We start from the raw sequence: 27,668 nt of genomic DNA, 5'->3' as shown, positions 1-27,668 counted from the left end.
AGAAAAAAACACTGGAGTGGGCGTAGTAGCATGTCCTGCCTGTACCTGTCGGGATCTCAAATTTGAGGGCCAGTGTGGGCTACATAATGAGATCTTGTCGCCAAAAGCAAAATACAAGCTAGGTAAATAAGTCAGTAGTGCTTCAAGGCACCATCAGATCTAGTGGAGACTCTAAAGTACATGCTGCTTCTGTATGGACCCTCCCAGGAGGCCTGATTGCCTAGAAGCAAGCTCAAAGACCACCTCCAGGGCCTCGGGAAGGCCATGCGGGGAAGGGGACCGCCAGCTTCTCCCCCTTGCATGAAGCACCATGTTTCCCAAGTCACAGTCCAAGTCTGGAGAACTGAAGCCCCACCCCTATCTGACACCTCAGATTCCATGTCAGCACAGGCCTGAGGCAGCATCTAGAGCAGCCGCAATGGTAAAGCTCCTCCTGCCCCGGCAGCATTTACTGTAGGAGTTTACGATGTGTTTTATCACTCAGGACTCCCTGGGCCATCGATCCTGACAGGAATGTAGGGCAGTCAGTCACCACACTCATTGTATAGGTATGAAATAAGGCTGCCCCAAGCCGAACACTGGGAAGAGGATAAGCCACACTGGCCTTCATCTAGACTCTTCCTTCTCAGCTTCCGGAAAGGGAAGCTAAGGGGAGAGCCGGGCACAAGCAGTTTACCTCCTCGAAGCTGTCAATCATGAAGAAGATGTTAGGGTAACTCATCTTGGACTCTTCCCCTTTGCTGTCCATGGGGTGTTTACTGGGGGATGCAAACACTTGCTGGAAGAAAACAGATTTTTAAGGGCTAAGAGAGGCACCGCCAAGGCAGGCCCAGAGCCCTCCTCAGAAGTCATAGGGCCACCGTGCCCTGAGCCAGCCAGAAGCGGGAGGAGCACTGGGCATCCGTGTGGGTAAGCTGGCTGTGTGCTCCCTGCAGGGGCCAGGGCCCCAGGAGATGAAAGGACCTCTGCAGCACACCCCCACCTGGGGGCGGGGAAGTGAGGAGGAGGAGGAAGACCCGTCTCCCAGCACAGATTCAGGGGGCGGAAGGCTGGCAGGCAGGAGGCTGGTGCTCACCTGGGATTTCTTCCTGTGGATGTGGATGTCCCCGCCGTCGGCACGTGTGCACACTGCACAGGTCACCATGTAGTCCAGCTGGAAGAGAGCGCAGGTCAGTGTGCACAGGGGCTGCTGTCCTCTGAACAGGGCAGAGTGGGCCCCTCCCCCCTTGGTCTGTACCTTCTGCAGGATGAGATTCAGGCAGACGCTTTCTTCCCAGTCGATGTCAGGGTCTCCCAGGCCGGGGAGCTTCTTGGAGTCCCGTCGGTACACCTCTACCTCCACTTCCACCTCGGGTTCGGCCTCAGCCTGTGGCACAGGACAGGCACGAGCATGAATGAGGACTCCCTGACTCCCCAATTTGTGACCCAGACCTCCTCTCCTTTCCTCTTGAAACCTCACTTTTCCTGTCTGTACAATGGCTGAGAGCAACTGCCTTTCAAAGCGCTGTGATGATGAAAGGCCACAGACTTCCCAGGTGTGTTTTGGGACAGTGACAGCCGTAGTATCTACTGAGCTCCCAGGGGGGGCATCCAGGTCTGGGCTGTTCATCCTTCTGTCCTTCTGTACTGACAACAACCCTTCAAGCAAAGCCTCATAAACCTTGCTCTAACAGATGCAAACCAAATTTACTGCAAATCAAAAAGACACCCACATCGAAGATAAACCAGAGCACCCAAGGCGATAACAAGTCAAAAGCAGACCTGGATACAAACCATCCTGGCCAGCAGCCCCCAGCCCTGGGTCACAGTAAGGCCCAACAGGGTCCCCCGCCAATTCCTGCTGGGCCATGCTGGGACCTCTTGTAGGTACAAGCCTATGCAGAGCTAAGCCCCATGAAGAGGCACAGGAGGCTGGATGTCACACGGGGGAGGCTGCCTCCCCACTGCCCACACCGCTGTGGACAGATGGCTGCTTGGCTTGGTTCCACTTTTGTGGTCCTGTCCTCCCCATACTTATCCCCCTGAGGTTCAGAGAATGCAGCCCCAACGAGGCCGTGCTGCTCGTGGCAGGTGCTCGGCAAGCCCCTGCTGGCTCAACGCCTGAAGAAAAGCACGCTGGACAGTGGAAAGAGAACCTCTCCATCAGGAAAGTGTGCCCCCAAAAGACAGATCCAAAAACGTGCCGGGAGCACGCGCATGAGGGAGGGACGTGCAGCAGCCAGATGACCAACCACAGCCCCTGCGTCAAAGACGACAGGGAGGTAAGCAGCAGAGGGACATGAATGACCTACGGCACCACCCACCCAGGGGAGGGAAGTCAGCCTGCCTGGAGGAGGGAGGAGGCCAAGGGCCTCGGGTATGTGGGTCATGCTGAGCTCTGGTGAGCCTGGTGCTCACACTGGAAAGACAAACTTTCAAGCTGGGGTCCTGTGCAGACATTTGTCTGCACATTCTTTTCTGCATGTCTTCTACTCAAGGCAATCTATCAAAAGATAAAACACCACCAGGATAGCCGGGCGCTGGTGGCTCACGCCTGTAATCCTAGCTACTCAGGAGGCTGAGATCTGAGGATCGCGGTTCAAAGCCAGCCCGGGCAAGAAAGACCATGAGACTCCTATCTCCAATAAACCACCAGAAAACCGGAAGTGGCGCTGTAGCTCAAGTGGTAGAGCGCTCGCCTTGAGCTGAAGAGCTGAGGGACAGCGCCCAGGCCCAGAGTTCAAGCCCCACGACCGACAAAAAAAAAAAAAAAAAAAAAAAAACACCACCAGGAAGTTGCAATCTCTGAACTTTAGTGTCCAGTGAGTGGGTTCAGGATAATCTGTACCCAAAATTGCTGTTAGTGTCAACAGGAGTGTCAGTGGCCCCCTGCAGGGGCATTTGGATGTTCTTGTCCTTCCTGGCCAAAGGCAAAATAGGCTGCTGAGAATGGGGAGAAGTTTTGTCCAGAGGTGCATTGAGAAAGCAGCGAGGAGACACAACTGACCAAGGTGCAATGTGTGCCTATCGGGACATGTCAAAATGAAATCCCCTCATAAAAGTAACTAGTGCTGGGCTGGGAAGGTGGCTCAATGGTAGAGTGCTTGCCTCACATGCATGAGGCCCTGGGTTCGATTCCTCAGCACCACATAAGCAGAAAAAAGCCAAAGTGGCGCTGTGGTCAAGTGGTAGAGTGCTAACCTTGAGCTGAAGAGCTAAGGAACAGCACCCAGGCACAGAGTTCAGGCCCCACAACCGACAAAAAAAAAAAAAAGAAAGAAATTGTTGCCAATAAGGAATGTCTTTTTAAAAAATGACAGCACAGCCGGGCGCTGGTGGCTCACGCCTGTAATCCTAGCTATTCAGGAGGCTGAGATCTGAGGATCGTGGTTCAAAGCCAGCCCGGGCAGGAGAGACCATGAGACTCCTATCTCCAATAAATCACCAGAAAACCGGAAGTGGCGCTGTAGCTCATGTGGTAGAGCGCTCGCCTTGAGCTGAAGAGCTGAGGGACAGAGCCAAGGCCCAGAGTTTAAGCCCCACGACCGACCAAAAAAAAAAAAATGACAGCACAAGAATCCAGGGCATCCTTCCCTGGGAGGAGCCGGGCCAGGGTCCCCAGGATGCTGGAGCCAGGTGTGGGGATTCCAGCATCCTATGCCTACCCACACTGCAGGCCTCGGCTCTGCCCATCACCCTCCTCAGCTAGGCAGGAAGCCTAGCTCTGTTGCCATGGTAACTGGGTACCAGCAGGCAGCACTGCTGCTGAGGACTCTCAGCGCACAATCTGCGATCATGGTGGTCCGCACCTTGCCGCCCTGTGAGACTGCTCTGGGCAGGGAGTGCTTCTGGCTCATGCCTCCAGATGTCCCCTGCACGCCGCCCTCCACACTGCAGCCTGACAAACAGGGAAAGGTGTCAGCAAGCATGGGCAGGGCCCTGCTTGGCCCTGGCCTTTGCCATACACCAGCCTGCTGGTCCGCACTGGCAGGCACTACACTGGCACACTCGTCACACATATCAGCAGCCTCCCGCCCCTGGCGGAGCCCCAGTCCATGGCTGCTTTCCCTCTCCCTCTGGTCCCCCAGACACGTGTGATGTGTGTGACCCCTGGCCTCCCCATCATCACAGCCCTGCCGTCTCTAGGGATCAGCAAGCGTCTGCCTGTCCTAACAGACAGGCCCAGGCCTGCGTCACCTCTGTGTCCCCAGTGCTTGGGTTGGACTTTGCACGTGGCTCACGGCGGGTACTCAGCACTCCCATGGGACTTGGGGGTCTCCTACTGACCCCAACACCCCCAAGTCTCCAGGTTGGGACCCTTGCAGTCTGGACCCAGGGCTGTTCCTTCCCCAAGCAGCTCCTATCTTTCACCTGCCCAGTCCTCTCTCCTCCCCGCCTGTCATTTGTGGGGTGCATACGGGCTGTGAGGGGAGAGCTCCCCCTCCACCTCAGGATCTGTCCCTGCCCCCACAGACCAGACATCGGGGCCCAGTCACAAAGCAAACTGGGGGCAGGGGCTGACCTCCCTACGGCATACCCAACAGGGAGGGCACAGTGGTGGGGCAGAGGGACCAAGAACTGGGCTCCCGAGAGCACCGGGAGCAGAGCTAATTCCCAGGAGGGCTGTGGGACCCACAGCAGACTCACAGCTATCTCTGAGCTTCCATTTTCTGTGGCAACTTCCCACACTTGCCCAAGGGCCCCAGTGATAGAGGCCTCTCCCCCCTTCCATGGGCACCTCCTGTACTGCCCACAGACGTGGCTCTGCCAGGCCTCCACACCCTTCTGGTCCCAAGTGCTATCCACTGACCTTCCCCTCCTGCGTCTCTTCCTTCTCTCTAGCCAGTGACTTGAGCTCTCCTGCTAGGCCCTCCTTCTCAGAGGCTTGGCCTGTCTACTTGCCACAGATTCATTCTGCACATGTTCAGGATCATGCCAGGAACTGGGCTCCAGGCTCACGGCATGAGACACAGCTGACAACTCGTGGGGCTGGAATCACAGAGCACTGGACTTAAAGCGAGGCAGGCTGCCAGTCCCAGACCTGCCTCCATGGTTCCACAGAGACTCTAGAACCCGCCGGAGCTTCCAAAACAGAGAAGGAAGCATATGCAGTTTGCTTTCTTCACACTTCCATATAGTGGCTCAAACACCTTCGGTAAGTCACTTCATCTGTTTCCTTACCTGTCTACACCAAGGAGTGTGGGGAATTTGGCACTGTCTGGTCTATGGTAAGCACTGGCTGAAGAAGGCATCATCATATCAAACCAGCTCACCCTGTCCACATCCAAGCCAGGCCCTGGGCTCAGGTCAAAAACATCTATGCCATCATCCATTACTGAGAGGCTGGTCACATGAGATGAATCCTAAGCCTCTCCTTTCTCAGAACTACACTGGTGTGAACAATCACTGCTCGTCAGGATTACAGGGACGCTGCAACGTGTGTGATTACACCTGGTCCCTAGAAGACGGCAAGTGCTCCGTCAGCATGGTAGATGCCTACAGACACGCACAGGAGTGTGGGCAGGAGCAGACCCTGTAGGATGCTGGGGCAGACTCGGGCTGGGGTTGGGGTCACCCACCTTCTTCCCTTCAATGCTGCTCTCGTTGCCGGTGTAGGCTAGCTTCCGGCGCACGTAGAAAAGCATGTCATCCTGCCGGGGAGCCCATTTCTCCATGAAGTAGGTGGAGAACATCCACGTCCAGAAGACGATGCGGTCATCCTTGAAGCACCCTGCAGAAGGGAGCCAGAGAACCCTGAGCAACCGAGGCCATCCTGGCCCCGGCCAGCCACCTTGACCAAGCCCTGCCCGCCCTGCAGCACTTCTGATCAGATATCCCACAGGGCTCGAGGTGCCCTGGCCCTCCTCCCTTAGCATTCCACTTGCACCCTTGAGGCATCCAGAAAGGTGCAGGGCTGCCACCCGGAAACCCAATTTCTCCACCCAGCCGCAGATGGGAGCTGGCCCCGCCCGGCTGCTGAGCCCAGCCCACTACAGCCTGTGAGTGAATCAGCAGCTTCAGAGCAAAAGGAAGATCTAACAGCTGAGAATGAAAATGTGGCTAGCTGGCTGGCAGGGAGCCGAAGGCTGTGCAGGGGTGATCTTCCAGGCAGACGCCACCACTGCAGACATCCTCCCTTTCCACTCCCCCTCCCCCCACACGCACCAAGGCTGCGGCAATTCCCAGGGAGAATCTGACTTAAAGGGACCGCCACCCTTCACCAGCAGGCCTCAAGAGCAGACAAGAACCTGTTGGAGAGACCCATAACCCTTATCTGGAATGCCATGGCTCTGAGAGCACACCAGAAGGATTCCCACTTGGTTCCTGCTTGTTCTGTTACGGTATTTCTACTGGTACTGTTGGTAGATTATATGACCTTTTCCCATGAGCGCATGCTTCAATGGCACAGGGTTCCCTGCAGAGGGAGGAAGGAAGAGGGAGACATACTCAGATGCCCTTCACATCCAGAAACAGCAGGAGCCAGGACTGGAGTGGAGTCTGAATCCTGGAGGGAAGGGCACCAGGAAGCTCTGAGGTCAGACCACAGAGTCCTCACTGCTCCTCTAACCTACCCTCCTCCTGGAATCAGTGGTGAGGACTGGGGAAGAGAAGCCAAGCCCAGAGTCCTTCAGAGCCATGATGGTCCAGACCCACAAGGCTCATTAGGGAGCCCTCCGCACTGCTGCTGTGTGGACGCTCTTCACTGGGCTTGGCCTGCTGGGAATTAGTCACCGGATCCTAGCCTCCCTAGTTCTTTTGCCTGTAGCACAATAACTAAATGAGTGAAGACATGAGAGGTAATGGGGCCAGGTGCCAGTGGCTCACACTTGTCAGCCTAGCTACTCAGAAGACCGAGATCTGAGGATTGTAGTTCAAAGCCAGCCCGGACAGGGGAGGCTATGAGACTTTTTATCTCTAATTAACCACCAAAAATATGGAAATGTAGCTGTGGCTTAAGCAGTAGAACACTAGCCTTCAGCACAAAAGCTCAGGTCCCAAATTCAAGCCCCAGGACCAGCGCGCACACACGTGTGCACACTCACATATGTGCACACACACACACACACTCACAAATAAGGTAACTGGACTCTTGCATGGCCTGAGAAATCACAAATAAACCCTTCTTCCTTCTTTTCCAAGGCTGCCCAGCAAGCACCACTCGGTCACAAGTCCTGGTAGCCAGCCACCTCTCCAGTAGAACTTTCCAGTCTCTGCACTCGCTCTGTTCCCAGGTGGGTTTCTCCAACCCCAGCCCAGTGGACTTCCCACTGGAGCAGCCGCTGAAGCTGAGCCCCTCCCCCACATAGCACCATGGACAGCTCCACGCCCCAGGAATAGGAATCCTCCCTCTAGTCCCGGGTTCCACGGGGCAGCAGAGGTGAGCCCCTTCTTAAATACCTACAATCTGTGAAGTACTGTAAAGCACTGACCACTGTTCCCTGAGCAAATCCAAGGTTGGGCTCCTGAGGCCCTCTGGTCATATTTTCATCAAGCAGCAACAAGAGCAGGCAAAGTGCCAAAAGGAAAACAAAAAAGTGAGGGAAAATATTAATCCCACTAGTAACCAAAAATTCTTCCGTAGGACCAAATTTTCATTGTTAAGAGGGAAAATTTGTTCTTTAAAAATTACAGTTTAGCCAGGTGCTGGTGGCTCATGCCTATAATCCTACCTACTTAGGAGGGTAAGATCTGAGAATCATGTTTCAAAGCCAGCCTGAGTAGGAAAATCCATAAGACTCTTATCTCCAAATAACCCAGAAAACTCGAAGTGGAGCTGGGGTTCAAAGTGATGGAGGACTAGCCTTCAGCGAAAGAGCTCAGGGACAGTGCCAGGCCAACAAAATTACAGCTTAGCTGGGCACTGGTGGCTCGCACCTGTAATCCTAGCTACTGAAGAGGCTGAGATCTGAGGATGGCAGTTCAAAACCAGCCCAGGCTTATCTCCAATTGATCACAGAAAAAGCCGGAAGTGGAGCTGCGGCTCAAGTGGTGGAGCATTAGCTAGCACTGAGCAAAAGAAGCTCAGGGTCCATGCCAAGGCTTGAGGTCAAACCTTGGAACCGGATTTTTAAAAAAATACAACTTACCTAGGTGCCTGCGGTTCACACCTGTAATCCCATCTACTCAGTAGGCTGAGATACGTCAGGCTAGGAGGAAAGTCCGTGGGACTCTTATTTCCCATTAACCAGCAAAAGCTAATGCTGTAAAGTATTATCCTGAGCACAAAAGAACAAGGACAGTGTGCAGGCCCCATGTTCAAGCCCCAGGACTGGCAAATACAAACTGCAAAAATTTACAGTCTAAGAAACGTCAGATTCTTAGGAAGAGAAACATGTACTTGCCAGTGACTCCCAACTACTAACCTAAGAGAATAAGCATGTGTCCACACGAACACTAGTACCCATGTAGCACTAACAGACCACAGAAAGGAAGCAGTTACAGGCCGAGGACTAAGCGTCACCTTGAGGTGAGAAGTAGCTGAAAATGGTCATCATTAACCAGAAAAGTGCTGTGCAAGGCAGAAGGGTGAGTCTACAACAGGTGTCCATGAATAATGAGAGCTCAGCAACCAGGACAGAAGCTCTCAGTGGCCAATGAGCTGAAGTGCCAAGTGCTCAGTAGCACTTGGCTGGATGACAGCTCCGGTGCCCCACAGGATTTAAAGCCTTTACTTTTTTTTTTTCTTCTGGTCCTGGGGCTTGAACTCTGGGCCGAGGCGCTGTCACTGAGCTGTCTTCACTCAAGGTGAGTGCTCTATCTACCATTTGAGCCACAGTGCCACTTCTGGCTTTTTTGAGTAGTTTATTGGAGATAAGAATCTCGTGGGCCGGGCGCCGGTGGCTCACGCCTGTCATCCTAGCTACTTAGGAGGCTGAGATCTGACGATCGCAGTTCAAAGCCAGCCCTGGCAGGAAAGTCCGTGAGCCTCTTATCTCCAATAAAAACCACTAGAAAACCAGAAGTGACACATTGGCTTAAGCGGTAGAGTGCTCGCCTTGAGCTGAAGAGTGCAGGGACAGCGACCAGGCCCAGAGGTCAAGCCCCATGACCCAAAAAAAAAAAGTCGCGTGGAGTTTTCTACCTGGTTTGGCTTAGACCTGCAATCCTCAGATCTCAGCCTCCTGAGTAGCTAGAATTACAGGCGTGAGCCACCAGCACCCAACTTACCCTTTTCTTTTTTAAATCCTCAGCGAGGATGGTCTAGGCGGAGTGTGAAATGGTCTCAGTGTAAGGCAACCAAGCCTTGGGACTCATGGCTTCGTGGTAGCCACAGGAGCTGAGACTTGAACCTAGCTCCTCAAACAGCCATGTTCATCCCAAGGTCCATCAGGCATGCACAAGCACGGCCAGGATATTTTTTGTTTGTTTTTTGTCGGTGGTGGGGCTTGTTCTCTGGGTCTGGGCACTGTCCCTCAGCTCTTCAGCTCAAGGCTCTACCACTTGAGCCACAGCGCCACTTTCAGTTTTCTGAGTGGTTTATTGGAGATAAGAGTCTCACGGAGTTTCCTGCCGTTTCCTGCCGGGACTGGCTTTGAACCTTGATCCTCAGATCTCAGCCTCCTGAGTAGCTAGGATTACAGGCATGAGCCACCGATGTAGCTAACAGCTAGGATTCTTACAGCTGATTTTTAATGAGGAAATGGAGGGGATCTGAGGTCACCTGGTGAGTGCCCCCTCTTTCCTTCCGAGTCCCCAGGAATGGCTTTGCCCTTCTTGGTAGCCCAGGGGTGGTTCACAGTGGCCACCTGGGTCCTGAAGGGTCCTCAGGGCTTGTGGGTAACATGCTTTGTGTGGAGGGATGGGCACTCATAATGTGAAAGGCTTTCCACAGACGGGATTCCTCAGACACATACTGGAAAGGAACAAGGCACTAGATGACAAGGCTGGTCACATTCTCTATCATCTGGTCCCTCGGACCAGAGTCTAAGAGCAGACCTGACCCACATTCTGGACTCTTGGGTAAGTAAGATGAAGGCTCTTGGCCCTTTGGTTTCCTCATCACAAAATCAGAATAGCTCCTCCTACAGTTGTTATGGAGAGTCCAGGACCATGCATGAACTAGTAAGTGTTCTTCCATTAAGCTGTGCCCCTCCAGATGCCAACTCAAAAGTTGTAATGGTAAAGAAAAATCATAAGAAAACAAACCCCCAAAGCCAGTGGGCATGGCAGTGCATGCCTTGGAAGTCCCTATGCTGGGAGTTTAAGGCCACCTGGGTGATTAGAGACAGACGCACAGACAGACGGATATGCGTGGGATGTGCAAAGCAGACCCGGAAGGCTGAGAGAAGTGCTGGAGGGGCTGGACTGTTGGGGTCCCTCCAGCTCAGCAGGGCTGACCATGCCACGCAGACGCCTATCTCCTGAGTGGGGAATGATACTCATTTGTCAGCTGCCTCCCGAGGCTGAGAGTTTTAATTCAGTGTTAGTATCATTTGCTCATTGCTAGTGTTATCTTCGGAGACAGAGAAGGGAAGAGAAGGATCTCAGGTTTTCTATTATCAGTCTTCTCATAGCTACTGAATTTTGTACCCTGAGCACCATGTTTACTTATTCAGAAAAAAAACAAAATATTTTTAACAACAATGCAGTTAAAAATGCACTGATCAGGACTGGGGAGAGAGCCTTATTCAAAATTGTACATGGGGGCTGGGAAGGTGGCTCAGTGGTAGAGCACTTGCCTTGCATGCCTGAGGCCCTGGGTTCGATTCCTCAGCACCACATAAGCAAAAAGGAAAAAAAAGCCGGAAGTGGCGCTGTGGCTCAAGTGGTAGAGCTAGCCTTGAGCTGAAGAGCTGAGGGAATGGCGCCTAGGCCCAGAATTCAGGCCTCACGACCAGACCCCCCCCCCAAAAAAAAACTGTACATGGATAAACACAAGACAGATTATTGGTGGGTTTTTGTTTGTTTTTTTTTTAATGCCTGGGAATAAAGACTGAAAGGAGGTACCCCAAATGTCCACAGTGGCTGTATCAAGAGCAATGGAGTTAACACAAAAGGCTTCTCATGTCCCAAGCACCACATTAAACTTCCTCCACTTTCTCTGCCTCTCACAGAGCACCGGCAGGCTTGTTGTATGGATGGAGACTGTGTCAGGGAGCAGCTGCAGGGATGTGCTGGCCAGGGCTGGACCATGCCGGGAGCCTGCTTAGTGCTGGCCAGAAGGCTGAGCAGAACCCATCTTGGTTTGGGCCTTCCCAGAGCTTCAGGGAAGCTGGGAGCCGGTGGCTCACACCTGTAATCCTAGCTGTTCAGGAAGCTGAGATCTAAGGATTGCCATTCAAAGCCAGCCAGAGCTTCAGGGAGGCAGGGCTCATTCATCAGTAACATAGAGGCTCAGAGGGCAGGCTGTGGGCCCCACCCAGCTGCTGATGAAGGGACTTTCACTGGGGCTCAGTGGAGACTACAAGTGAAGATGGCAAGGAGGGGGAGGCTAAGAGAAGCAAGACTCGAGTGGGACAGAGCCAGAAGACTCGGCCCAGAGGTGTCCCACCTGGCCCAGGGCTTGTGTGTCTCCTCACACGGCTCGGTCTCTGCTGTAGTCCTGCGGCGGCACTGCCCAGCCCGTGCCCTTCTCAGGGACGCCTGCACCAGGGCCTCCTGAGAGGACACCTGGTCAGCAGCAGGCTCTGCTCAGCTCTGACTACCTCCTCCCAAAGGCAGGCTGGCTCTGCTGGCCTCTTTGGTCCTTTGGAAGCTTCCCCACACGGGGCCAGGGCTGTCTGAATAGGCCTTTCACTACTCCAGGCCTCGGGCACAGCAGACAAAGGAGCGGCCCAGGCTGCCCTGAAGAGCCCCTGGGGGAAAGCAGGACTGGTCAGTTGGGTCCCCATGTGAACGATCTCGAGGGCTTGGCAAGCCAAGAGGGGCATGGGGTTTGGAGGACAGATGAGGCCAAAGTCCAGGCTCCTTTGCCACATGAGCCAGGCTCTCCAGAGAGCTCCCGTGTCTTCCCTATGGTCCTCCATGCTGCACTGGCCTTGTTTGCTCTCCCCTGATGAAATACTCCTTAGTAGCCCCCTCATCTGATCCACCTTTGCCCACCGCCTCTCCCCAAACTGGCTCCTGCCCCACCGCCTGCCTGAGCCCTTTTGGGGTGCAGCAGGTGCTATCTGCGCCCTCCCGGGGATGTGCGCACAGTCAAAGCCACTTTGCCTTCTTTGGTCTTCATTTTCCTGGTGAGGAAACTGTCTCAGGTCACAGCGGCGCCTCCCTGCCCGTCTACAAGGGTCTTGTCCGTGGACAGGCAGTCCTGATCCCGCAGCCCGTGAACGTAGAACAGGTGAGCACAGGAGCGAGCACAGGACTGCACGCTCAGAAGCTCCACTGTGGCTTTCGGGTGGACCCCTCAGGGCCCGGTCATCTCCCTATTAGCCCACTGGAAGTCAGGGAAATGGAGGCCCTGAATCTATGTTGCCCCGTTCTTGATTGGCACTAGGATTCCCGTTTCCTGGCCTGCTCTGTGCCAGGCACAGAGGTTGTGTCAGGGAGCGACAGCTTCCACCTGGGCGGCCACTGGGTCACAGTGCCCACAACTCAGGACAGGTACCGCAGCCCCCAGGCCGTCTCCAAACTACAGCCGCCTCCCCAAGCCGGGCTTTCAAGCTGAAGCAGTAGCTCGAGGTTCAAGTTCCCCTGCATGAGTTCCTCAGAATTCCTGATTCCCCACTCCCTGCTTTTCCCAGAAAATGGCCTCCACGGTTGGAGGGGCTGCTGCTTGTTCTGACTCACTCTGCAGCCTCCACCGTCCCCGCCAGGAGTCATGAGCTAGCCACGCCAGTGCCCACCCCACCGCCCCACACCAGCCTCCACTCTCCTGCCCCATACAAGTCGCAGAACCCCAGAATCCACCCTCCTCTCCAGCCATGAACCCATGCCAAGGCCAGGAACCAGGCTCATGAACGTATCCAATCACCTATTTCTCCCCACCTCTCCCCAGCCCTCACAGCGCCGGGCTCTAGGCTAGGAGCCAGGCACAATGCCAGGCTGACCCGTGACAATGAGCCTATGTCTTGTCCCTGCAGCGCGCAATGCTAGCTCCCGGTGGGCCCCAGGGCTCATCCCATGTGAGCCTTTCCACGCACACACAAAGCCGCACAAAACAAGATTCGGGCACCATCTGCCTGGAAGACCCCCCAAAGGCAAAGAAAGCTGGAGTACATTCTTCCTCATGTATTAGCCCAGAGAAACGGGGCATTTGAGTGTGCAAGTCCTGGAGAATTCATTCCCAAGCCCACTGCTACTGTGGGACTGCAAACAAGAACCTTAGACCCTCTGAGCCTCCTGGCTCCACAGGCCATCCCAGCTGCACAGATGAGATGCAGGGCACAAGGCAGGGCCGTTCCACTCAGGGAAGGAGACAGCAACCTGAGCAACGATGAGAGACCTCCTAGAGCAAAGCCTCAATGCTGCAGCCCTCAGTGACCTCACTCAGCTGCAAGGCTGTGGGGAGGAAGGGGAGAGGAGTACAAGGGGGAAGAGGGGAGGAGGAGGGGAGGAGGAAAGGGAAGAAGAGGGGAAGGGGAGGGGGAGGAGGAAGAATAAGGGGAGGCGGAGGGGGAGGAAGGGGGGGGAGGAGGAGGAGGAGGAGGAGGAGGAGGAGGAGGAGGAGGAAGAGGAAGAGGAGGAGGAGGAGGAGGAGGAGGAGGAGGAGGAGGAGGAGGAAGAGGAAGAGGAGGAGGAGGAGGAGGAGGAGGAGGGCGGCAGCTGCAGCAGCTCTGGCCCCAGCTGACTCACCCCACCAGGAATGCTGCAGGGAGGACTCCCAGAAGCGCAGCCAGAGGGACTCTGGAATGCAGGAGCCTCTCAGCAGGTGGGGCCCTCAAGTGCTCATCCAAGCAGGAATGCCCAAGGTGCCCTGTGGGATGATGGGCAGCCTGGTGAGGTGGGGCTGTGTGGATTGAGCCTCCTCCCTCTGCTTGTCCCGCCTGGCTGGTGTCCCTGGTCGCAGGCACTGCACAGCTGTGGGCCCTGGGCAGTCAGCCTGAGATAACAGGGCTCTTCACAGGGGTGCAGTCACCCACAGGCCAGCCATCTTCCTATGTGAAAAGAATACCAAGAGCCACGAGGAAAGAACCTTCTCCACAGGTTCCCAGGGACAGAGGACCTGAGGCTAGATCTGCCCCTCAACCTCTGCTGGACCAGACAGCAGTGACCTGCTCATTCTGCCCAGAGAGCTGCAGTGACTTCTTTGCAGCAGCACAGAAAAGGAATTTCAGGCCTTTCTCTGTTCTCTTCCTGCTCCGGCCCTGCTCAAGCAAGGGCTCTCTGTAGGAAGGCCCCACCAAAGGCCCCTCTTCCCCAAGACCTCACACGGCCCATTCCCAGGCCTGTCTCCAAAGCCCAGCACCCTCCGTGTCCCACAAACACCTCCCCAGGTCACTCCCGGGGGACTGGGCTCAGGTACCTTCCCCGCTGGGCTGGCTGGGCTGGCACAAAGAACACTAAACTCATTCAAACTCGGCCCAGGATGGGGGGGAGGGGGAGGAGGGGGAGGAGCTCTAGGGAATCACATGGGTGCCCTGGGGAACAAAGGTCAGACAGCAGGAAAAGCTCCAGGGCAGTCCTCTGAACTGTCCTGGCAGCCATACCAGGCCGAGGAACTGCAGGGTGAAGAGGCAGAGGGAGGCTCCAAAATCACATTACCACAACTCAGGCCGCCAGGGATCTGGGGCTGCCTAGAGGCATCAAGAGGTCACTAAAGGTGTGTCAGCAGGGATGGCAGAGTGATGTTTTGTGACCAGGACCTCAGCAGTGATCCTGTGGTGGGTTCTGCAGGCCCAGGGCGCTCTGGGCAGGTTTCATGGTGGTGTGCACAGGACACATACAAGGGCCCTGGAAGGAAGCCACCCGCATGTCTGACCACTCCCGCCCCCCCAGACCTGCGCCCCCTAGGAGCGCCGAGCTCTGAGCGGCAGGCCCGGCTCGGCTCAGCTCTGGTTACAGGACCTGTATCAACAGGCAACAGTGGCTGCACTGTGTAACAACACACACTTGGCACAGGTGGGACATGACTAGGCAGGCACAAAAGGTGTGCGTGGTTGCTGCAAAGGTGCCTAGGGAGCACTGCTCTGGAAAGAACTAGAAGACATTTGCTCCTGGCCTCCTGTCACTGAGTCTCCACCCCAACCTCCAAAGTGGAGATGCCCCGCACTCTGCAGACCAATGAGTGTGGAGGAGAGAGCACTTAGTAAGCGCGGGTGGTCGAGCTGTGCACTACTGGAATCCCAGCACGCCGGAGGCCCAGTCAGGAGGACTTGGAGCCTGAGGACCGGGCTGTCCCCAGAGAGCTGAGCCTTTTCTCTCCTTATATAGATAATCCAAAAACAATACAAAAAAAATATTTTGTATTCTGCTTTCCTCCCCTTCTCCGAAAACATGTCCAAATGCACAGGCCTCAGCCCTGAAAAACAAAACCTCCACCACAGAGCAGAGAATGCAAATGGCCCCTCCTCACCCACCCACATTCTGCAAGTGCACAATGGTCTTTAAGGGCAGCAAAAAAAAAAAGAACCTTAAGTGGGAGGCGTGGGTGCTTTTGTTGCTGTTGTTGCTAGTCATGGGTCTTGAACTCTGGGCCTGTCCCTGCGCTCTTCAGCTCAAAGCTAGCGCTCTACCACTTGAGTCATAGCACCACTTCCTTTTTTTCTGTTTATTGGAAATGAGTCTCATAGCCTTTCCTGCCCAGGCTGGCTTTGAACTGCAATTCTCAGATCTTAGTCTCCTGAGTAGCTAGGGATGACAAGTGTGAGCCACTGGCGCCCAGCAGATGTGGATCTTACTGTCAGGTAAAAGATGTTTAGAACTCCCTGAGAGTCCATTTAGTTTTATTTCTCCCCCAAAATGGGATGACATCTTTCCTCTCCAGGCCTGGACTATACAAAGGGCCCCTCACCAACTGGGTAACCCCCAACCCTCAGAAATCAAGACTCAGTGTCTGCAGTCCCCAGGAATGGTAAGGCTGGGAGCTAGCAAGAGGACTTAGGTGGGTCCAAAAATGAGCAGCAAAAGGGAGGCCCGAGCTCTCACGACAGTAAGGAAAGTGGCACTAGAGGTGGCGCTACCAGCTTCCTGCCCCTCCTGAGCCCTAGCAGCTGGTGACCTGTGGCCCCCAACTGCAAATTGCCCCCAATACACAGGGACATGTCAAGACTATGGATGAAGAATGGCCCATGAGGGTCTGATGCCCAGGTGGTAGGAATGAGTGGACATACTGCTTCTAAGGTTCCCGGTGAGGCTTAGGATGTAGCTCAGTGGAAGAACACTGTCAAGCATGTACTAAGCCAGGTCCCAGCTCACAACATGTCCTCTTCCCCTCCTGTCCCCCAGCCATGTGCTTAGCAAAAAGTTGGTAGGAATGGGGGGACAGACACTCCAGCTTGGGGGGGAGGGAGAGACACAGGCCCAGGGGCAAGCACATGGGGAGGTTTGGAGAGATCACTTTGTGTCAGAACATGCCTGAAGAGTGGCGTAAAACAGCCCTGGCGGCCCAGCCGCTGGGAGCACGAGCTTCTCCATCTCCATCGCACCAGGGCAGCTGACAGCCCCTGGGGAAAAGCAGGCACCACAGCCCCAACGAAGCTGACGCACCCACTTCTGAAACGACAAAAAAGAGGAGGGCAAACCCACACAACTCCCCAAGAGTCCAGTCTGTTTTATTTCTCTGTAAAATCTGGGATCAGTTCCTACTTCCCGGAGAGTTTTGAGAATTAAATGAGACAAGGCTTATTTACATGAGACATGGTTGTAAGAGACAAAGCTGCCCGCTTACTCAGACAGGTGGGAGGGGTGGCCAGGAGCAGCTGGGAGTGGCAGCAGTGCTAGCTGTTTGTGGACAAGCAGGTACAGGAGGGAGGGCAGGTGGGTGCACGGGCACTGGTGTGTGTGTGTGTGTGTGTGCGTGTGTGTGTGTGCGTGTGTGTGTGTGTGTGTGTGCGTGTGTGTGTGTGTGTGCGTGTGTGTGCGTGTGTGTGCGTGTGTGTGTGTGTGTGTGTGTGTGTGTGCGTGTGTGTGTGTGTGTGCGTGCGTGTGTGTGTGTGTGTGTGTGTGTGTGTGTGTGTGTGTGTGTGTGTGTGTGTGTGTGTGCGTGTGTGTGTGAATACCGAGCTTGAACTCAGGGCATAGCGCACTGTCCCTTGGTTTTTTCACTCAAAGCTAATACCCTGCCACTGGAGCTAGAGCTCCAGGTACTGTTTTTCACTGATCAATTGGAGATAAGATTGTCACATATTTTCCTCCTCAGGCTGGTTTTGAAGCGCGATCCTCAGATCTCAGCCTCCTGAGTAGCTACGATGACAGGTGTGAGCCACCGGCGCCAGTGCGGGTCTCACTTTTTGCCCAACCATGATCCTCCTATTTAAGATTCCTGCCACTGCCTCATCTGTTGAGACAGCGTTTTTGTGTGGATTGGCCTCTAACCTTGATCCTCCTGATCTCTACCTCCTAAGTAGTTAGGATTCCAGAGTGAGCCCCATTAGAACTCAGTCTATTAGCTTTTTTATCTATATTTTTGTTGGTCAGGGGCTTGAACTCAGGACCTGGACACTGTCACTAGCTCTTTTTGCTCATTTTTTTTAAGACTTATTTGGTTTTGTTTTTTTATTGTATGTCATTTCTTTTTTAAATTTAATTTTATTGTCAAGGTGATATACAGAGAGGTTACAGTTACATACATAAGGTAGTAAATACATTTCTTGTGGGTTTTGTTACCCCCTCCCTCATTTTTCTTCCACTTTCCCTTCCCAGCACTCTACCACTTGAGCCACAGTGCCACTTCCGGTTTTCTGGTGGTTTATTGGAGATAAGAGTCTCATGGACTTTCCTGCCTGGGCTGGCTTTGAACCATGATCCTCAGATCTCAGCCTCCTGAGTAGCTAGGATTACAGGCACCTGGCTTATTAGCTTTTTTAATTGGAAAAAAAAAAATCTGCTTCAGATATTGAGGACTTAAAAAAAAAGAAAACAAGTGTTCTCACAAACAAAATGACTAAAGGAAGATATGCTTAGGGGAAGAATCCAAAAGTATAACTCCTCGAAAGTGCTGTTTATCAAAATGAATACCAAGATGTGGAAACATGTTTTGGGGGGAGGAAAAAGGGGTGGCACAGGAATGGAGAGAGGAAGGGTGAGCAAGTGTAGCCATTATATTCACTGTATATTACGTGGGAAATGAACTCTGTGACTTGAGGGTGGGCTGAGAAGGGGAAATGGGGAGATGAAGGTCGGGGTGATCGTGACTAAGGTGCGCTGTACTCATAACCTGACTTATGGAATTGCAACCTCTTTGTACGACGACTTAAGAGTAACAGTAAGTAAACAAATAAGCAAGTGTTCTGGTTGGGTTTTCTCAGTGGTCTCGTGGCATGGCTGACACTCATGAGCCTGACGGGCTGGGCAGTCACAGGCAGCCCCTGGGCAGGCTAAAAGCTGGAGGGGGAAATGACTCACACAAAGCCACAGCTGGGCAGTACATGCTCATCACTAGCTCCGTAGTGCCAAGACAACTGACTGCAGAGACAGCCCTTCAACTAGGACCCCTGCTTCTTTCCAGAGTCCCCAGATGCCCCTGTAAGGCACAGGGCTCTGGACCCCAGGACTGGAGGAGGCCAGAACTCACTACCTCAAAGCAGACTCAGGAACTGAAAGCAGCCCAGCTACCACTCCAAATGGCCCCACTTCCTCTTCTCCATGCTGGCTCCCAACAGCCCTGACTGCGGTGGGGTGGGGGAAACAGGAGTCACAGTGGCCAGTGACCCAAGGAACCCTGAGAGAATGTCCCCAAGGACCACAAAGCCACATGGAACAGCTCAGAATGGCCCTCTGAACTTCAGCCCGCACACACAGCTGTAACTGAGTGTGTAAACACTGGGACAGCTGTAAGAGCAGCAGCCAGGGCTACGCCACCTCTGCCAGAGCTTGTGCTGAGCGATGCCTGCCGTGGCTCATTCACAACCCTTCCCTTCTCAGTGCAATCCCCACAGCCCCAGAGAGGCTGCGTCTTCTCTACAGACAAGACACAGAGGTCTGAAGGCCGCAGCATCGGCCAGGCCCCGCAGCCTTCCTTTACAGACACAACTTGCACTGAATCCCCTGCCCAGTAAATCCACAGAGCTAGCCATGGGCACTCAGCGTTCATCCCAACCCAAAGGGTGGGCCTGACATGGTGGGGATTGGGGGGGGGGAACATGGGAGGCAAGGGTCACTGGCAGACAGCCCCCCTCCTGCCTCTGACAGGCCTGGAATCTCAGGTGTCTCAGCGTGGTGGCCCTAGGAGTGCCATGTTCCTCTGCCCTGTCAATGGCGGTGCTGGAGTCTCCCCACATGGCAGCAGGGCTACAGGAACGCTGTAGGTATAGGCGGCTGGCCCGTGGCTGGGGTGCTAAAAGCAGCCAAAGCTGCACCTGCAATGTCAATCAATGACCCAGAGCCCTAAATACTGCCACTCCAGCCTCCACTCCACAGCCCCTCCATGCCCTGCCTCTGCTCCTCCATCCAGGCAGGTCCTGCCCATCCTCACCCCTGCTCAAAGACCAAGCGGCCCACAAACTCCTCCCCTGCGCAGCACTGGTGACTCGGTGACTGGTGACTCGGTGACTGGTGACTCGGTGACTGGTGACTCGGTGACACTGGTGACTGGCGGGCTGGGTGCTGAGCCACCTCTGTCAGGCAGCCACGCACCCGGAGCCGGCAAACTACTGGAATCCAGAGGCCATGTTGGCTGCAGAGCCCAGAAGCAAACAACGTGAGATTCGGAATCCACCCCTTCCACCCTTGCGGAACAATGGTACCCCTCCAAACCTCTGTACGGTTTCCTACACCACAAACGCCCAGGCGCGAACACCTCCGGCAGCACACAGCCAAGGCGGACACAGCAGCACGGCACAGAATGGCCCTTTTAGAACCTCTTCCCGCAAAAAGTCATCTACCAGGCTGAGGGCATAACTCAAATGGTAGAGCATCTGAAACCAAGGGCCTGATTTCAGTCCCTAGTACTACCCCCCCCCAAAAAAAATCAGGGTCCCATCCCACGTGGCATGTCTGGGGTGACACTAGCACTCCAGAGAAGCTGCCAGACACAGCAGGCTTGGCCACCTGCATCACACATGTGGGCACAGAACCACAGCCAGCAACATCAAAGCCCTGTTTGGGGTGGCTAACAGTCACCTGTGCACCTGGCTTCTCTCCTTAGAGACTATCTTCCTACAAAGCAGGGATCAAAGCCAGCCCCATCTGGCACAGAGCAAATGCTCAAAAAATGCTGCTGCTGCAGAGACCACTGGGGAAAGAATGCAAGTCAGGTTTGTATCCACAAGGTGCCTTTCATCACGAGCCACACAGCGAGCTGGTGTGGGAAGGCCAAGAGCTGTGTCCCAGCTCACAGACACTGACTCAAACATGTCCAAAGGCACCCCTGACACCTTCAAAACAACCTCAGAGAGGAGAATCACCCCAGAAAAGACCCAGCCAGCATGGTTCTGAGCAATCTAAGCTTTAATTAAATACCACCACCCAAATCAGGAAGACCTAACTTCACTCAAAATGGCCTGGAGGTGTTTCTTTGTGGTACGGTGAGGCTCTGGGCTCAATCTCTAACATTAAAAAAACAAAAACATTTGGGGCTGGGAAGGTGGCTCAGTGGTAGAGTGCTTGCCTAACATGCATGAAGCCCTGGGTTCGATTTCTCAGTACCACATAAACAGAAAAACCCAGAAGTGGCACTATGGCTCAAGTGGTATAGTGCTAGCCTTGAGCAAAAGAAGCTCAGGGATAGTGCCCAGGCCCTGAGTTCAAGCCCCAGGACTGGCAAAAAAAAAAAAAAAAAATCCATTCATTCATAAATCAAACAAGCTACAGATATTCAGTGGGGGATGACAAAGTACAATTGAAGGGGGAAAGACAGAACAAACCATAATCCTGACCCACAGGCTGCTTACACGAGCAGGAACAAAGTGCTCTGACAGTTCTGGATCCCGGCTTCCAGCACAAGCCCCTGTGAGCCTTGCCCCTATATGAACATCAGATTTCCCATGTAAAAACGTGGCATGGATGCATCTGCAATCCCAGCTACTCAGGAGGACTGCCATCCAAGGCCAGCTCTAGCACAGAGCGGTCGAGTCCCCATCTCACCAATAAGCTGGACATGGTGGTATGTGCCTGTCATTCCATACACATAGGAAGTCATAAGTCAGAGGATCACAATCTGAGGCCGAACCTGGACAAAAACTTGAGACCCTACCTGAAAAAGCACAAAAAAGGGGAAAAGGGCTAGGTGCCAGAGTACCTGCCTAGCAAGCGTAAGGCCCTAAGTTCAAACCCCATAACCACCACCAAGAAATGGGGTAGGAGTATTGGGGGCACAGCTCATAGTGTACTTGCCTAGCATGCTTGCTATAATGTCAGGTGCTGTTGCACTGCTTGTGGGGGATGGCTCTGCAATCTCTTTAGGAGCAGGGCTGTCTAATAGGAGAGAAGATGCCCACAGACAGGGCCATCAGAAGGCAGTGGGGAACAGAAGGGGCGTATGCTCAGGGAACTGTGGAGGGGCTGCTTGGAGCTGCTAAGCACGCACAGCTGAGGGATCTGTGGCAGATGGTCCCTAGACCCCTCCCCAGTTCAGACACTGCGTGCCAGGGGAGCTGCCAGAATGCACACAGTAGGTGCCCAACTCAAGTTTTCTGAATAAATGAATGAGGGTCCTCCAATTTCAGCTCAGACACCTTTGTAGAGACACCTTATAAAAACACCTTTGCAGAGACCAACAACTGAAACCTATGGGGTGCTCCACTCCCCTACATCTGCTAGCCAGGGAGCATTTAACTGTAGGCAGGCTAGACTGGGGACTGCTACAAAGAAGAGGATTCAGATTAATTTCCTCTCCTCAACCAGCCTTCATTCAGGGTGCGGCCTCCAGAGGGGTCTGTCCTGCCTGCTGCTGTGTGTGTGATCAATTTCTCCTTTGGGACTTGAATGAAGGGGCACTGGTAGAACCTGCCAAGTTGTCCCAGCCTAGGAAATCCCCGCTCACACCGGGAGGGTGACCACAGGGAATGAAGTCACTCACAGTGTGAAGAAGGGAGGGGTCTTTTCGTGGAGAACATGACAAATCAGTCTATGGGGGAGGGAGCACCCCCTGGCTAGAGTCCTTCACAGATTACCTCACACGAGCCAGGCTGGGAGACCCCACCCACCTGCAATCCCAACAATAAGAGTCCCCCCCCAGACCCCACCGGGCAGAGCAGGCCTCGGACCTCACACCCAGACAGGCGGCACCCCCCGTCCTGGGTGCCAAGCAGGTCCCATCAGGGGGCCGGGAGGCCAACAGGTCCCGGCAGGGCGAGTGCAGAGAGACAAAGGATTCGTTCAGCGAGCGGAGACACGGACTCCACGTGAGCTGGGGGTGCGGCCAGGGGTCCCCAGCCCTGCGTGCGGAGATGGGGGGATCTCCGCGAACCTCCCGCCCACACTCCAGGCGGTAGCACAGAGGCCCCAGATGTTCTTGGAGAAGGAAGGCGACTTGCAGAACCACGAAGAGGAAGAAGGGGGCCGGACAACATCCGGAGAGGCGGACACCCCGACTGGCCCGGGAAGCAGGCGCCGAGGGCGCCAACCATCCCACGAGAGACCCCAGACGCGCGGCCGGGGCGCACGGAGGACGGCGCGCCTGGCGAGACGCGGGGACAGCTGGGCACGCAGGGGCACGCACGGCAGGGGCGCGCGGAGGTGGACACGCACAGCGGCGGCTGCGCGGGGGTGGACTCCCGGGACACAGACACGCGGGGACGCGCGGAGGCCCGGCGGCTGGCGCCCGCCGCCGTGCTCGGGACCGGCCTCGCGCCCCGCCGGCCTCGCGCCCCGCCGCCGTGCTCGGGACCGGCCTCGCGCCCCGCCGGCCTCCGGACAGGCCTCGCGCCCCGCCGGCCTCGCGCCCCGCCGGCCTCGCGCCCCGCCGGCCTCCGGACAGGCCTCGCGCCCCGCCGGCCTCGCGCCCCGCCGCCGTGCTCGGGACCGGCCTCGCGCCCCGCCGGCCTCGCGCCCCGCCGGCCTCGCGCCCCGCCGGCCTCGCGCCCCGCCGGCCTCCGGACAGGCCTCGCCCCCCGCCGGCCTCGCCCCCCGCCGGCCTCGCGCCCCGCCGGCCTCCGGACAGGCCTCGCGCCCCGCCGGCCTCCGGACAGGCCTCGCCCCCCGCCGGCCTCGCCCCCCGCCGGCCTCGCGCCCCGCCGGCCTCGCCCCCCGCCGGCCTCGCGCCCCGCCGGCCTCCGGACCGGCCTCGCCCCCCGCCGGGCCACTCACTCACCCAGGCCGCAGACCTCGCGGCGCAGGTGGACGCGGCTGCGCTCCTCGGCTATGGCGCGCAGCATGTGCTGCAGCGAGCGCTCCTCCGCCTCGGCGCCGCCCGCCGGCTCCGCGGAGGCCGCAGCGGCGGCGGGGAGGCCCGGCAGCGCAGCCCGGAGCCCCGCGGGCGCGGGCGCGGCCGCGGAGGCGCAGGCCCGGCCCGGCGGCCGCGCGGAGGCCATGCCGGGCCCCGGCTCATCGCCCGCGCCTCGCCCGCGGGGGCCCCCGGCGCGCCCCGCCGCCTCGGTCCCGCCGCCGCCCGCCGAGAGCACCAGTGAAGCCACAATCCACCCCGCTGTGCGCTGTCGCCGTCGTCGCCGTCCGCCGAGCCCGGCTGAGGAGAGCGCACTCCGCGCCGCCGCCGCCGCCGCCGCCGCCGCCGCCGCCGCCGCCGCCGCCCGCGCGCTCCCGTCGCCGCCCAGGCCCCGCCCACCGCAGCCAGGCCCCGCCCCCACATCTAAGCCCCGCCCGTTCCTTCTAGGCCCCGCCTCCCGCCCGCCCTGACCCGCCCCTGGAACGCCAGGCCCCGCCCCACGCCCGGCTTCCTCCGCGGCAAGCCCCTGGCTCCGCCTCCTCCCTAACGACCCGTCCCGGCGCCCGCCCACTTCCGGGCGGCCCTTGGACGACCTCCGCGGCGCACCGCGCGAGCCCACGAGCTCCCTGCTGCGCGGGGCGTGGGACGCCGGGCGGGGCGCGGGGCGCCGGGCGGGGCGCGGGACGCCGGGCGGGGCGCGGGGCGCCCGGCTGCGGCTGCTCCCTCCAGCGCCCCGCCCCCCGCGGGGCCTCCCGAGCCGGCACCTCAGGCCCCCTCCCCGCCTCTGCCAGGGGCCCGGGGCCGCGAGCGGGGAGGCCGCGCCGCGGGGCTCCGCCGGGTCGGGAACCGGGCCCGGTCCAGGGTCGGCCGCCCTCAGGCTGCCCCGATCCCCGAAGCCGCCTGCCCCGCCCGGGCGCCTCGCACCCCGGCCCGCGAGCGCCCAAGCTCTGCCCGCGCGAGGCTTGCCTTGTGCACAGGGCCTGTGGAGGCCGTGCACGCCCTCCTCGGGCAGCGTGAGCGTGTGCGGACGCCGTGTCTGCAGGGAGGGAGGTAACGCCAGGTGAGATCAGACAGCCATGTCCTTATTAAAAGAAGGAGGAGGAGGAGGAAGTGGCCCTGCCCGGCTGGGGACGACAGTCAGAAGCTGCCCTCACCAGACGCCGCCTCTGGGACCTTGACCTCCACTTTCCCAGCTCCCAAAGGTATGAGAAGGACACCAGTCTGTGGCGGCCTTGCTGTGGCAGCCCGAACAGAATAGCAGCCCAAGTGTTCTGCAGAAGGCCTGTCTTCGGCACAGCTGTATTCCCAGTGTCTGCAACATCTAAGTCAGTGCACCTTGAATGGATGGAGAATGGAGGAGGAGAGAGTCCTGCCAGGGAACCTCTGGTAGTCAGCAGGCTGGGACCACAGGGTATTGGCACCTCCCTGGAACAGGAAATAGGCGACCTAGATCTTGCTTCAGACCTTGCCTAGAGTTTTGAGCCACCATCCCCTGCCTCTTAGTGACAGGGCCTGGGTCCACCTCTGTGTTGTCCCCAGGCCTCTGTAAAAAGTTATTCAAGGAGGGAATTGGCGACCATACCACCTCTTCTGGCTTTTTTGGTGGTTCATTAGAGATAAGAATCTCATGGACTTTTCCTGTCTGGGCTGCCTTAAAACTACGATCCTCAGATCTCAGCCTCCTGAGTAGCTAGGATTTCAGGCATGAGCCACGGGTAGGTTCCCAGTTCTCTCCCCATTTCTTTTGAATAGCCAGGGGATCCAGAAACCTGTTAGAAAAAAATTGCCAGTTCCACACAAGAATGCCGCCCCCACCCCATTCATCACCTAGCTCTAGGCCTCAGTCACTGCCTGTACAACGGGGTACAGGACTGGTTGCCCCCCTCCCATCATGTCCAGAGACTCTGATTAGGTCCCAGTTACTATTACTTGTCCTTGGGGGACCATGTATTTCCAGGGTGGGTCAGGTATAAACAGCAACCTGCAATGAGTGAGTGCATGTCACAGTGTCCCGTGGGGCCGGTCCAGGGCTCTCCCTGTCTCCTGGCATGCTGGGCTGCTTAGCCGTGGTAGCTGCTTTCGGCTCAGACTTCGTTCTCTGACGCACATTTCTCCTCCACTCACTTGGAATCACTGTTTCTCACCTCTTTTGCATCTGGAATGTTAAATGCACCAGCTCCAGGTCTAGCTTGCAAGAGCCCCTCCTTCCAACTCCAGGTTTTTGTCACCCAGTCAGAGGCAGAGATGCCACACGCCTCCCTCCAAACCTACTTCCTCCAAATGCGCCTTCCACCTGCCCCCCCCCCAACACGCACACACAAGTCTTCCCATCCTGAGCTGGTGTCAGGATTGTTACCATTAACACTCTAGACTTTCATTTTTTAAATAGATCCTTGCTAAAATTGCCCAGAAAATGATTACCCTTAAAATTATTCTTAGACCCTGAAATCTTGGTGAGAATAAAGGTTTCACAGATCCTGAAAGAAGTGCCTGATGGGGGGGGGGGGGGTTGGTCTCAGGCCTTGAGAACCCCAGGCCCAGGCGCTGACCCTCAGCTCTTTTGCTCAAGGCCAGCTAGCACTCTACCACTTTGAGCCACAGCGCCACTTCCAGTTTTTCTGGTGGGTCATTGGAGAGAAGAGGCTCCCTAGGACCTTTCTGCCCTGTCTGGGTTTGAAATGTGATCCTCAGATCTCAGCTTCCTGAGTCACTAGGATTACAGGCGTGAGCCACCAGCATCTGGTTTTCTTCTTTTCTTTTTCTTTTTGGTGATACTGAGGTTCAAACTCTGGGCCTTATAGCACTGTCCTGGCTGGGCAGGGACACTACCAGCTAAGCCTCACCTCTAGCCCTTTCACTTTTAGTTAGTTTTCAAATAGGTTCTCCTGTGTTAGCCCAGGGCCAGCCTCAGACCTGATTCTCCAGTCTCCTGAATACCTGGGATCACAGCTGTACTCCACCACACGCAGCTTATTGGTTGAAATGAGTCTTGCTCACTTCTTCCCCGGCATGGCCTTGAACTGTGGTCCTCCTGATCTCTGGAATCACAGACATGAACAACCATGGGCCCAGACTAAAGTTTTTTGAGTTTTATGACACGTGTGATTCTCTGGGCTGAGAAGGCAACTTTGAGAGTCTGGAGAGGAAGAAGGCTCTGGCCTGCCCTGTACGCACAGGCTCTCCCTGAAGACAGACGGGGGGGGGGGGGGGGAGAGGGGTGCTTACACAGCAAGCCCCCAAAATGTGATGCTTTGCCCTACAGATCTGGAGAGCAGGCTCAGAAATAAGGCTCTCTGAGGATTGCGCACACGAGCACACACCATACTTTGTCCCTCTTTACCTGTGGCAGCCTCTTGGTTTACTCTCATAGACCCTCCTCTGCCTTAAAACCTGACCATGAAAGAAAATACCACTGTTTCCCATTCCCTTCCTGAAATCTGAGCCTTGCTGGAGCAAGAACACAGAGCCAGCACCCCTGTGGGGAATCTGTCACAGAGACTGTACTTCTGGCTCATACCACTGATTACAAAGGATTCTAAAAAATTGCTTCTGAGAGGACTTGTACCATCTGGGCCATTCATCTTCCCTACGCCACCTGCATCACTCCTCTAGCCTAGGAAGACAGCAGCAGGAGCATCCAGCCCTCACTGGCAGTGCGCCATCACCACGCCGGGTGGTGAACACACTGGCATGTTTAACCTGTCTACCCTCAGTCTCCCCACGAGGCCTCTTGATGCCATCCAGAGACTCAATAAACACTGTGAATAAAGAAAGTTTAAAAGCTGAGCGCTGGTGGCTCACACCTGTCATCCTAGCTACTCAGGAGGCTGAGATCTAAGGACCGTGGTTCAAAGCCACACCTGGGCAGAAAAGTCTGTGAGGCTCTTATTTTCAGAAAGCCAGAAGTGGAGCTGTGGCCCAAGTGGTAAAGTGCTAGCCTTGAGCAGAACAGCTCAGGGAACATACCCAGGCCCTGAGTTCAAGCCTCAGGACTGGCACACACACACACACACACACACACACACACACACACAGACACAGTCGCAAGATCTCAACCAATTAATACCTAGGAAGTATAAACAGGAGGATCACAATCCAGACTGGCCCCAGCAAAAATGCAATACTCTATCAAAAAAAAAAAAACAAAAACAAAACTGAAGGTGGATACATGGATTGAGTGACCTGCCTCGCAAGCATAAGGCCCTGAATTTAACCCTAGTCCATAAATAGCCTTGGATCAACTGAGCGTCCATATCTTTTCCCCAGTGGTGCTGGGGTTTGATGTAGAGCTCTCCGTGTGCTCTACCACTTGAGCGATGCTTCTCGC

At 56.0% G+C, this 27,668-nt stretch overlaps 1 protein-coding gene across 1 annotated transcript in view; it reads right to left on the bottom strand.

Moving 5' to 3' along the window:
* LOC138822149 (uncharacterized protein KIAA0930 homolog) overlaps positions 1-23,652 on the bottom strand; it is a 32,661-nt gene extending 9,009 nt beyond the window's left edge. Inside the window, exons 1-5 of the mRNA XM_070014709.1 lie at positions 23,270-23,652; positions 5,559-5,710; positions 1,238-1,366; positions 1,076-1,153; positions 677-778 (exon numbers count right to left, since the gene is read on the bottom strand). Of these exons, the coding sequence (XP_069870810.1) occupies positions 677-778; positions 1,076-1,153; positions 1,238-1,366; positions 5,559-5,710; positions 23,270-23,489 (681 nt within the window). The 5' untranslated portion in view covers positions 23,490-23,652. The remainder of the gene's footprint in view (positions 1-676; positions 779-1,075; positions 1,154-1,237; positions 1,367-5,558; positions 5,711-23,269) is intronic.
* Between the last annotated feature and the right edge of the window lie 4,016 nt (positions 23,653-27,668).

This window comes from Dipodomys merriami, unplaced genomic scaffold, assembly GCF_024711535.1.
Source record: "Dipodomys merriami isolate MVZ:Mamm:240054 unplaced genomic scaffold, mDipMer1.0.p SCAF_990, whole genome shotgun sequence".
Lineage (NCBI taxonomy): Eukaryota > Metazoa > Chordata > Mammalia > Rodentia > Heteromyidae > Dipodomys > Dipodomys merriami.
The sequence above is the reverse complement of the archived record's forward strand: the minus strand, read 5'-3'. Positions and strand labels throughout refer to the sequence as shown.